The following is a 12,500-nucleotide window of genomic DNA, read 5'->3' on the forward strand; positions in this document are numbered from 1 at the left end:
CAGGGCCTCGTCCTCCGGGGCTGAGCGTACACACACTCATCCACATTGGTCTCCAGCGTCCGCCTGGGGCCTGGAGCCACCTTGACCTGCCCGTACTCCACCTCCCCCTCCCCCTGCTCTCTCCGCTGCCCCTGACGCTGGAGCACAGAGATGTCTGCGTAGGTTACATCTTCCGCCTCTGTGGTGTCTGAGTAGAGGAGAGCGGGACGAGTGGAGACGGAGAGCAAATGAGGAAATGAGAGAACAGAACGGAAAAAAATGGTGAGACCCAAACAGAATGACTGTTAGTGTTGAAGTATCGCCTTCCAGAATGACCTCCTAAACACCGGTCGGCGTTCCGCTACATTCCAGTGTTTGACCGAAACGTTAGTGCGACATTATACTGTAGATTATACTGTACATTATACTGTACATTATACTGTACATTATACAGTACATTATACAGTACATTATACAGTACATTACACAGTACATTATACAGTACATAATACTGGACATTATACTGTACATTATACTGTACATTATGCTGCACATTATGCTGTACATTATACAGGACATTATACTGTACATTATACTGGACATTATACTGTACATTATACTGTACATTATGCTGCACATTATGCTGTACATTATACAGGACATTATACTGTACATTATGCTGTACATTATACTGTACATTATACAGTACATTATACTGTACTTTATACTGTACTTTATACTGTACATTGTACAGTACATTATACTGTACTTTAAACTGTACATTATACTGTACATTATGCTGCACATTATGCTGTACATTATACAGGACATTATACTGTACATTATGCTGTACATTATACTGTACATTATACAGTACATTATACTGTACTTTATACTGTACTTTATACTGTACATTGTACAGTACATTATACTGTACTTTAAACTGTACATTATACTGTACATTATACAGTACATTACACTGTACATTACACTGTACATTATACTGTACATTATCCTGTACATTATCCTGTACATTATACTGTACATTATACTGTACATTGTTCAGGACACAGCAAAGGGGATTCATACCTTTTGAGGTTTTGTTCTTTTTTGCACAGTAGACTCCCAACACTACTATCAGGAGCAGAGCCATCGCTGACAGGGAACCAGCTATTATAAGGACGTAAACTGTGACAAAGAAAAGTATGGCATAGTGGACAATGATATGAAAATTTTTCATGAATATATATGTATATATATATCGATAATATGAACATATATATATATATATATATGTGTATAAACCCAGTCTCACGGAAATACGTGACAATGTCATGTCATTTAATCTATTCATTCGTGATTTGGGACATGTAATTTCAATTTTCTCGTGCCAAAAAGCACAAATTTCTAACAATATGACAGCTTGTGGCCACCCGTTTCTACTTTTGATTCTGAGAAATTGTGACAATTCACGGATATGTTTAATGCAGGTGCGCTACTCTGTTGGCAAACCGCGACGGAAAAAAGGTAGCTGCCTCATCTCTTCTTTTTAGAATGAGTTTGATATTTGTGCTTTTGGCACGATTTTTTATTAATTACGTGACCCAGATCACGAATGAATCGATTAAATGACTTGACTTGACAGTGTCACGTATTTCCGAGAGACTGGGTTTATATAGCATCATTATCTTCATTATCTTAATGTCTCATTAATTATGGTGGTTATTCAATTCCATGAAATGATTGATTGCAGCTATTTATTTATATGTTTGTGTATGCCTTTTTATCTTATGTCTATGGGCTAGTCTGCTTACCCATTATATTGAAGGTGAAGGATGGCACAGCTGTCTCAGTGCATAAGGTATTGTTGTCTCCGTGCACCCACTGTGTTATATGTGTTCCATTAGATGTGCAGTTTACATATATTAACCCTATGAGAGACAATGGTGATCGGTCATGTGATGAATCCACTACTGTGTCCAAGCCCCTTGCATTCAGTGCTCTTAATATATTTTTCACTCGCTGGCACCTTTATACGTATACATACATACATACATACATACATACATACATACATACATACATACATACATACATACATACATACATACATACATACATACATACATACAAACATACCTACATACCTACATACATACATACATACATACATACATACATACATACATACATACATACATACAAACATACCTACATACCTACATACATACATACATACATACATACATACATACATACATACATACATACATACATACATACATACATACATACATACATACATGCCTGCTATGTTTCCCTTAAATGATTTTTTCAGCCCTGTATATATAAAGATATCTTTATATCCATACGCAGATATCTCTATACATGATGAGTATTATTTTATATATTTTATAGTTAACAGACCATTTTCCCGTCTGATTCACAGAATGGTTTGTGTCCATTTAATCTCCTTACCCGTTGTATTGAAATAGTTTGTGGGTCCCACAGTGACCGCTGCCTCAGTGCATAAGGTATTGTTGTCTCTGTGCACCCACTGTGATATATGTGTTCCATTAGATGTGCAGTTCACATAAATGAACCCTATGAGAGACAATGGTGACCGGTCACGTGATGAATCAACTGCTACTGAATCCAAGCTCCACTCATTCATTCCCCTCGTTGTGTTGTCACTCACCGTCACACACAGACAAGGTGATGTTAGCCGCGGCGTGGCTCACGTTGTTGCGGACCGAGCAGGTGACCAGTCCCGACCGGCCCACCTCCAGAGTGACGTCACTAGCGTTACCGGGTCCGGGGGGGAGACGCGTGCCGTTCAGCGGGAGTCCGTCTAGACTCCAGCTGTAGTGGAGTCCGTCCCCCCCGGCAGAGCAGGACACCCTCTGCTGTCCTCGGGACAGACACTCCCGGGACAGGAGGGGAGAGGAGACCGGGGCTAAGGGAAACCGACTGAGGAGGTGAGTCCCAAAGTTTGAATGAACGGAAACCTTCTGTTTTTCACTCATAGAAACTAAACTTACAATTATAATTAGAAGCATCCACCTCTTTAACCCCCCTGCTCCTACTCCCAGACTAACTAGTGTTTACTGTACTTAACATATTTTATGACTACATACACAAATTGGGCAGAAGCAGAATAAACAGCATTTTCATAAGCACTTCTAACGTAAAGTAGAGCAACACGGCATCAATTATAAAGCCTACGGGCAGAGGGCCTGTTTAAAGGGTACATACGTAGGGCCTTAAAAACATTCACAAAGTACAGTATAGCTGACGTATGTATGTATGTATGTATGTATGTATGTATGTATGTATGTATGTATGTATGTATGTATGTATGTATGTATGTATGTATGTATATATATGTATATATTGTGGCAGACGCCAGGGAGGAGTGAGGGGAGTGGTAGGCCTGGCAATCTGCTGGCTCCACCCCAGGCCATATATGGAATTCCTCCAGGTAACGAGGCAGGCCTGAAGGCCAAGGAGTGCGTGCAGTTAAAAGGGAGAACAGGCTACCACCAGCCAGAGTTGGGGCTAGCAAGAGTCAGAGGCCCCGTTCACACGAAGCCGATTTCATGGCGAAACCGCAAAGGTCTTGTACGGTTCGGCCTTCCGTACACACGAAGCCGGCGAATCCGCTGACCGAAACCGCAAACTTCTGAAACCACCCTCGGAGGTGGTTTCAAATCTACCCGGTTTCGTTTTGGATTCGTGTGTACGGCTGAAACCGACTGAAACCGCAAACCATGACGTCATCGCCCCACCCCTCGACCTCCTAGCCAATGGCTCTTAAGCCCGCGGAGTCTCAGAAATCACATGCGAGCATGCGCATAAGGGCAGCCTTTATGCGCATGCTCGCCTCTTCTTCTTATTTCATTTCTTCTGGATTTCTGTACCAGAAGCAGCGCCCCTTATGGGCCTGGAATGTGTACTACAGCATTTCTACAGATCTACCCGGTTTCGCTTGGCTTCGTCTTTACGGAGATACTCCGAAACCGGATAGATCGAAACCGTAACGGTTTCGTCCGTTTCGGCTTCGTGTGAACGGGGCCAGAGAGGACTGGATCATAAATGTTCCCACCCTGGGTGTGTTTACGAGGTGAATAAACCATCCTAAGTTAAAGCTGCTTTATGTGTTGTGTCGTTTTATCTGCCCAACTTGGTGGCGTGGAAACACCACAACCACAGGCCTGCTACAATATATATAAATATATATATTTATATATATGTGTGACATACCAATAATATTAACATGGAGCCTGAGAGCCAACAGTGTTTCTATAAGAGCTATGAAGTCAGAGGTTGATGTTTATATGATCCTTTATGACCTTGATGAATCCTTAATGATGATGAGAGGGAAACAGCAGCTAAACCCAGCTGTTTCCCCCTCATATGTAACCCTGGTTATATAACTACTACTGAAATAAGACATAGTTACTCACCTTCAATAGTTAAATAACATTTTGTAGATGCTACTAGCTTTCCAGTTGTGTCATGTACTTCTATTGAGTATTCACCATTGTCTGTCCTGTCGATGTCCTTTATAGTAAATATTCCAGTACTAACATTAAATGAATATCGAATGTTTGTCTGAATGCGTTCTGATAAAGTCGGGACATTGTTCTTCTTCAGTAGGTAGGTATCATTTTGTGAGGTCTTAGTAGGCAGCAGGACCTCCACGGTTCCTCCCAGAGAGCCAAAGCACTGGGTCGTGATGTGTGGCTGTGTGGCGTTGCAGAAGGTCTTCACACCTGGAGGTTTACAGAGGAGAATAAAACCATACAAGAGATATATCTCACTGAGATTCACAGCTCACCACTCACTATTACTGTAATAACTGTCTTATTAGTATAAGAGGGATGGACTTTTAGAATACAATGGGTGTCATTGCAGAGAGGGACATTATACTCATATATGTTGAAGGTTGAAACATTTAATATTTCATTAAGTTTTGGATTTGATTTACATTAATTCCCTGTGATTGTCATGAAAATACCCTACTCTACCCTGAATGCACTCGATAATATGTGGTAATACTTTTGTGTTTTGCAATAACAAAGGGGAATTCACATTGTGGGGAAGTCAAAAAGCAAAAGGCAGAGTAATGAATAATGATATTCAACAATAAATGGACTCAATTTATCCAGAATTAACGTGGGATAAAAGATAAATTAGTTTAACCCATTCAATGGCGAAAAGCAACAACTTATGTTTAAACCTATAACTTAAAACTATAGCTGACTAAATGAGATAAAATGCATAAATATTTAAAAGTTGTAATTCAATAAAAGTCTCACCATCCGTCACACCAATTAGTAACAGCAGCACAGCCCCCATGTTGAGCATCTCGACCTCAGTGTTGTCTCAGTGGAGTCCAGGACTTGAGTCTGTTCACAGGAACACTCACCCCAGCCTATATGAGTGATGCATATCATCGCAAAAGTGGAAGTTGTGCAACCGCTGAGCAAACTTTATATTCACCGCAGCCGAACTAACAGGGCCAATACCTTATAAGGATGAAAACGATAAACAGTACTGGGAGACTGGGCATCTTCAAAGATCCCATAATAATCTCATAATCCCTAAAATCAATAATTATTAATAGAAAGAAATTAGGAAATCAATCATGAATTCATGTTAAAATTCTCCCAATCAACACGACTGAGTTGGTGAAATGATTAAATTTGTTCTCAGTAATGAGATGAATGGGTTGGAACAAAAGCTAGATTGAAGTCTACCGTTATAAAAGCTTTGGTAAGACAGTGAGGAGGGCAGGGTGTTGGAGTCCCAGCACTAAGGTTCAGGTCCAAACACCACTGCAAGAAGCCCCACCTCCCCACTTATTAATATGACTCGGGAAAAAGAATCAGACTAAGTCACTTTAGAGGACAGTGTTTCCTCAATGACTGAACTGAAGGCTAAACCTTGATGTCTCTGTTGTACTGTCAATCTGAAGCAATCTGTTTCAGTCTTTGCTGGTGGACCCTTCCTCGTAAATCTAGTTGTTAGGGTTTGTGTTTTCAGGGCAATCTGAGCCATAAGGGGGAAGTTAGAGACGGCAGAGAAGGACAAACAGCTCGATTGTTTGCCACATGACAACTCATTGGTTCCCATGAAACGGCCTTGACTCAATGAGCAGCGGTGTCAGCCCTTGAACGATTTGAGTCAAAAATAATGAGGACGTTTCTATTCTCTTTTGGGTCAAGAAGGTACATTATCGAGTCGACAAGATTGTCTCTTTTCTTTAACATTTTGGAACATTTCCTGGAGAAGCTATGTTTTAGTCCTATGTTGCAACATAAGTCTTGTTCCAACACCATAAGTCATTCAATTTATGTTTTATATTGTCCCCTATTTAAAATCAATAGTTATCATTTCTTATGATTCATGATTTTTCATTTTACTTGGAAGATTTATCTGGTCTAGAATAACTACAATTTGGACCAAAAATGCATTGGCGGAGGTTAGCCTCTATGGGGCAGTATTGTATTGTAAATGTATCATGGTTACCATTTGTTTGCAATCTATTAACTATTACACTAGAGCATTATCTAGAAATATAAACATAAATTGTTGACTATGAAGACTCAAACCTAAAATCTATTTTTTTGTTGTTAAATTTTCTCCTCGGTATGGTAAGATGTCAACTGTAATTTGAAACAGTAAAACAAGGGTAAAATTAATAAGATTGCCATTCGTGTGTGTGTGCAGTGGCGGTTTTAGACACGGGCGACCAGGGCAGCCGCCCGGGGCGGCATATTTGTGGGGGGGCGGCAAATCACACGGGTGGCGCCACGAGCAATATAAAAAAAAAATGCGCTGCGTAGCGGTTATCAATGAAAGTAACACATTGTGTGGGGAATAGGTATTTAGGCGCCCCCCCCCCCCCCCCCCCCCCCCCCCCAACAATCTTGCCCGGGGCGCAATTGGACCTAGGATCGCCACTGTGTGTGTGTGTGTGTGTGTGTGTGTGTGTGTGTGTGTGTGTGTGTGTGTGTGTGTGTGGTGTGGTGTGTGGTGTGTGTTGTGTGTGCAACAAATTACATGGCTGGAACCCTAAGAATGTTTATAGAACTAAGTGATATTCTTTAAAAAATTGTATATTTCATATAGACAGCTTCCAAGCAAGTTACACATGCAGCATATCATAAAATACATAGTAGTTATAATATATTAAGAGTTACTCATGCAGAATAGTATTTTCAGAGATGAAGCTATCACAAGTATTTGACTGTTTAAGTTTCTATCCATGACACAGGAAGCCACCGTGGACAACATAAGAGGAAAAAATAGATACTATTAATAATAAAAAATAATAGTTGAGGTTTGATGAATGACGGAAACTACACGGTGTAAACTACATGTGAACGGCTTCATGAACAAACATAAAAACATGACAACGGCCGAATAAACATTCACATTTTCAAAGGAGTTCAACAAAGTGGCCTTTCAGATGCAGAGAGAGAAGTGTCCCTAGCGGGTCAAAGGTCAGTGGGCTGATGGCCCTCTGGCTAAAGCGCTGTCCACGTCCTTCTGGGTGGTGACAGCTCTCTGGGCCTCGTCCTCCGGGGCTGAGCGTGCAGTGTTGAACGCGTCTTTTCCAGTGTCAACCGAATTAAAACAGCAAATAGGAGCACCATGCTTACACCTCGCCTTATGTCCCTCTGTCTGTTGACATTTGAGAGAGAGCTTAAAGTAAATCTCGACTTAGATGAAATCATTGACATTTTCAAGAGCAAACCCCGCCGATTACTCCTGTAAATAAATTAATACATTTTCTTCTCATGCTCTCCCTTCTTCCCATGCCTATCTATTTTCATGTTTGGCAATCATTTAAGCCTGCCTGTTGGCGCAAAACAACCCAGTTGTTATTTTGATGTTCTGCCCTTAAGGATATTGTTAGTTTGCCTGATAAGTTAAAGGCTTAGGTCTATAAAGTGACGTGCTAAAGCATGATGCGTTATTGAGATTCCAAAAACGCTCTTCTTTGTTCAGATCCAAGGAGAGCGATCGCGGATGGGTCCGTCCTATGCAACAAAACTTTTTACAATGCAACAAAATATTAAAGAGCATCAAGATATTACAATCTCTACTATGCACAGATAATATAACAGTATATTAGTCAGTCATTTGTATTAGGTAAACAGGGATTTGAAAACGTTTTTAATTTAAGGACCACCCACAATTGGTCTGGCCCACCCACAACTGGAATCCTGACGCCGTGCCTGATTGTCAGCAATACGCAAAGCAAATTATTGTGGCGACTCCTACGGGGGTCGCGCCGGGGATTCTGGGGATCCGATATGCCGGTGTAAGTGCCATATTGGCTCGGCTACCAGATCGGCTCGGGGTCCGTCGTCTGCTGATTACGACACACAATACGCTATCTACAGCAATAAGGTATTTTATGGCTTAAATTAAAGAGCCTGTAATGATCTTTCATTTTGAACATAGACCATTCCCAACCTATCTGTATGGATAGTTTTCTTCTAAAAACAAAACGTCCCTCGGAATCATCTTGGCTGTTAAGATAAGCCGTCCGTGTTGCCAGATTGGGCACATTTTCAGCCTGATTTGACTACTTTGAATCACGTTAGGCTGGAAAAGCGGGACATATGCCCAATCTGGCAACACAAACCGAAACTAGACAGACCTACTCGCGCTCACACATGTGCTCGCTGTGGTTGCTATGACGACAGCCAGAGCTACAGCACAAAACAGCCAATCACAACTGTCCCTTAGCAGCCAATCACAATGTAGCCTACGCCCATTCAAGCGTACAGCCAATGATATTGTGTAACGTAATCAGCAGACGACGGACCCCGAGCCGATCTGGTAGCCGAGCCAATATGGTACTTACACCGGTTGGGAAAAAGGGTTTTTATTGCCTTTTTGTGTTGGGGTTAACGGGTTTGGGGTGTGTGCTCGGTAGAATGTAGTTGTGTGTTGTGGAGTGTTGTTTGTTGTGTGTAGTGTTGCCGGCAACCGTTACCGAGAGTTGCATGTCTGTTAGTTGGGTGTGCGGTGCGCTGTGTGTTGCATGTCGTGTTAAATAAACTCTCGGAGTCGTGCGGTTTATGGGGCACGAAAGTTGCGTAACCGCTTGACCTGGGCTCGTCTCGTCCTTCCCGCGCTGCTCGCCACATTATGATAAATAAAAGAGAAAATAACAACAAATATATTCTACAAACATGAATAAATTATACCATAGCCTACCAATTTTTAGAACTAGTATTTAAGGATCAATCATTCAACATGACTAATTGTAAAGAACCAAAAAAGTCCACATTGATACATTTTTCAGACACAATCTAAACAAGTTTAATTGAAACAAAACAACACCATTGCTTTAAGTGCACAACAGAACATACATTAAATAACGTACACAACGTAACGTAGGCTACATAAGGTAACGAACATTAAATAATGTAAACAATGTAACGAGCATTAAATAACGTACACAACGTAACAAACAGCAAATAACGTACACAACGTAACGTACACAACTGGGGTGGGGGCGGTGTGAGGGCCCCTCCAGCGTGGGGGCGGTGTGAGGGCCCCTCCAGCGTGGGGGTGGTGTGAGGGCCCCTCCGGGGTGGGGGCGGTGTGAGGGCCCCTCCAGCGTGGGGGCGGTGTGAGGGCCCCTCTAGCGTGGGGGCGGTGTGAGGGCCCCTCTAGCGTGGGGGTGGTGTGAGGGCCCCTCCAGCAGGGGGCAGTGTGAGGGCCCCTCTAGCGTGGGGGCGGTGTGAGGGCCCCTCCAGCGCGGGGGCGGTGTGAGGGCCCCTCCAGCGTGGGGGCGGTGTGAGAGCCCCTCCAGCGTGGGGGTGATGTGAGGGCCCCTCTAGTGTGGGGGCGGTGTGAGGGCCCCACTTGCGTGGGGGCGGTGTGAGGGCCCCTCTAGCGTGGGGGCGGTGTGAGGGCCCCTCCAGCGTGGGCGTGGTGTGAGGGCCCCTCTAGCGTGGGGGCGGTGTGAGGGCCCCTCTAGCGTGGGGGGCGGTGTGAGGGCCCCTCCAGTGTGGGGGCGGTGTGAGGGCCCCTCCAGCCGTGGGGGCGGTGTGAGGGCCCCTCCAGCCGTGGGGGCGGTGTGAGGGCCCCTCCAGCCGTGGGGGCGGTGTGAGGGCCCCTCTAGCGTGGGGGCGGTGTGAGGGCCCCTCTAGTGTGGGGGCGGTGTGAGGGCCCCTCCAGCCGTGGGGGCGGTGTGAGGGCCCCTCCGGCGTGGGGGTGGTGTGAGGGCCCCTACAGCGTGGGCCGCCCGCCCGTTCTCATATCCTATCGGACATCATCCGGGTGGTGAGGCTCCTGAAGAAGGACTTGGTCCTGGCCATCTTCAGGGTCTCCTTCCTGTCCTTGGTGCGTCTGCGCGGCACGCCGTCCCAGGGTTCCTCCTCCCCGTCCCCGAACCAGGGCCCCCAGGCCCCCCCGTTCAGGTCCGGGTGGCCCCGGGGGTCCTCGGGGGGGTAGCGCACCGGCACGGCCGTGCGGTTGTAGAAGGCCAGCCGGGCCAGCAGCAGCTTGACCACGTCGGGGCGCCGCTCCGCCTGGTCGAAGCGCTCGTAGGGGTCCCCGGACACGTTGAACAGCCACACCGCCTTCCCGGGCTGCAGGTGGCGCTCCAGCCCCCACCAGCCGCCGGGGGAGCCGGGCAGCACGGGCGGCGGCGTCCAGTCCCCGTAGCCGGGGTCCCCGGTGAGCAACTTCCAGTCCCCGGCGCGTATGGACGCCTGGACCGCCGTGTCCCAGATGCCGAAGCCCCCCCGCAGCGAGCCCCCCCGCGCGGGGTTGTACAGCGGGTCGATGTTGTGCAGGATCTCCCGGCGCGGCGACTCCCGGCCCTCGCTGATGGCCGGCCACACGTCGAAGCCGTCCAACCCCTCGGCGGCCGAGGCGTTGCCCCCGGCCAGCCCCACCAGCGTGGGGTACCAGTCGGTGATGTGCACCAGGGCCCTGCTCACCCTCCTCTTGCGCCGCAGCAGGGGGCTGTGGACGAAGCCCAGCCCCCGGACCCCGCCCTCCCAGTAGGTGCCCTTGCGGCCCCTCAGCGGCCAGTTGCTGCCCCCCGACAGCGGCTGGCCCCCGTTGTCCGTGGAGAAGACCACCACGCTGTTCTGGTAGAAGCCGTACTTGCGGAGGGCGTAGGTGACGTTGCGCACCGCCTCGTCCACCGCCGACACCATGCCGGCGTACTTGCGGCGCGGCACGTTGCCCATGTCCCGGTACGGGTAGACGTAGCGCCGGGGGCACTGCAGGGGCGTGTGCACCGCCTGGAAGGACAGGTAGATGAAGAGGGGCGGGCCCAGCGGGTCGTGCGCGGCCAGGATCCGGCGGACCCTCTGGGTGTACAGGTGGGTGGAGTACTTGCCGCCCTGGTCCCAGGCCACCGTCTCGCCCTCGTGGAGGTCGTAGCCGCACAGGCCCGGCCCGTCGCACGAGTTGTAGGTGTAGTAGTTGACGCTGCCCGTCAGCGAGCCGAGGTAGGAGTGGAAGCCGCGGCGGGTGGGCAGGCACTCCTTCTTGTAGAAGCCCAGGTGCCACTTGCCAACCATGTGGGTGGAGTAGCCCAGCCCCTGCAGCCGCTGGGGCAGGGTGACCTGGTCCAGGGGCAGGCAGCTGGGCTGGCGCGGCCGGATGATGGAGTGCTGCAGGCCCGTGTGGATCTGGTACCTAGGAGGGGGAGGGTTAACACCGGTCCCAGAGATCGCTGGGCAGGCAGCGGCGGGCCGAGGTGACTCCCGATCACTCACTTACAGACTAGACAAGGTTTTAGAGCAGTGAGTGAGGTTGAAAGATGTGTACTGTAGTCTTCATTGCTTTGGTGTTACCAGTGGTCGTTTAATTATTAGTTTAAAAGTATGAGTATAATATACATGCATACAGTGGTGGGCATGAGTTTAGGCACCCATGCTAAAGTTTACTAAAAAGAGGAATAAAAAAAATCATCTTTTGGAAATTGATCTTAATGCCTTAATTAAACCAATGAGGTAAATACCTACCTATACGGACAACAATTAGCTTTTAGAATGAATAATGTATCGTGAATAAATAAATGTTCTCCATAAAATACAGGGTGAATAAGTATAGACGCCCCTATGTTAAATTCCCATAGAGGCAGGCAGATTCTCATGGATCCAGGATGCTATGCATCCTGATGAAGTCACCTCGGCCTTTGGAATTAAAATAGCCCCACATCACCACATACCCTTCACCAAACCTAGAGATTGGCATGGTTCTTTTCTAACCCTAACCCTAAGCCTAATAGCTGTTAGTTAGCCTAATGATTTCTCAATGCAAATCAAACCAGCAAATAGGCTACCACCTATTAGCTGGTTTGTTTAATTAAAGCATTAAGATCAATTTCCTCTTTTTGTATTCATCTTATTAGTCAACTTTAGCATGGGTGCCTTAACTTATGCCTACCACGGTATATTTTTTAAAGGCGGTTTCCACTGTTTTAAAGTTAGCGACAAATAATGATCAGAGTCGGGATAGCAGATACGTGC

The 12,500-nt window shown here is 46.5% G+C and overlaps 2 protein-coding genes across 2 annotated transcripts in view; both read right to left on the reverse strand.

Moving 5' to 3' along the window:
• LOC130390298 (uncharacterized) overlaps window positions 1–5,515 on the reverse strand; it is a 5,660-nt gene extending 145 nt beyond the window's left edge. Inside the window, exons 1-5 of the mRNA XM_056600159.1 lie at window positions 5,301–5,515; window positions 4,446–4,754; window positions 2,678–2,935; window positions 1,069–1,167; window positions 7–187 (exon numbers count right to left, since the gene is read on the reverse strand). Of these exons, the coding sequence (XP_056456134.1) occupies window positions 7–187; window positions 1,069–1,167; window positions 2,678–2,935; window positions 4,446–4,754; window positions 5,301–5,349 (896 nt within the window). The 5' untranslated portion in view covers window positions 5,350–5,515. The remainder of the gene's footprint in view (window positions 1–6; window positions 188–1,068; window positions 1,168–2,677; window positions 2,936–4,445; window positions 4,755–5,300) is intronic.
• Window positions 5,516–10,265: 4,750 nt separating this feature from the next.
• Window positions 10,266–12,500, reverse strand: part of arsia (arylsulfatase family, member Ia) — a 2,616-nt gene continuing 381 nt past the window's right edge. The window contains exon 2 of the mRNA XM_056600976.1: window positions 10,266–11,664. Within this exon, the coding sequence (XP_056456951.1) occupies window positions 10,266–11,664 (1,399 nt within the window). The remainder of the gene's footprint in view (window positions 11,665–12,500) is intronic.

This window comes from Gadus chalcogrammus, chromosome 10, assembly GCF_026213295.1.
Source record: "Gadus chalcogrammus isolate NIFS_2021 chromosome 10, NIFS_Gcha_1.0, whole genome shotgun sequence".
In the NCBI taxonomy this organism is placed as follows: Eukaryota; Metazoa; Chordata; class Actinopteri; order Gadiformes; family Gadidae; genus Gadus; species Gadus chalcogrammus.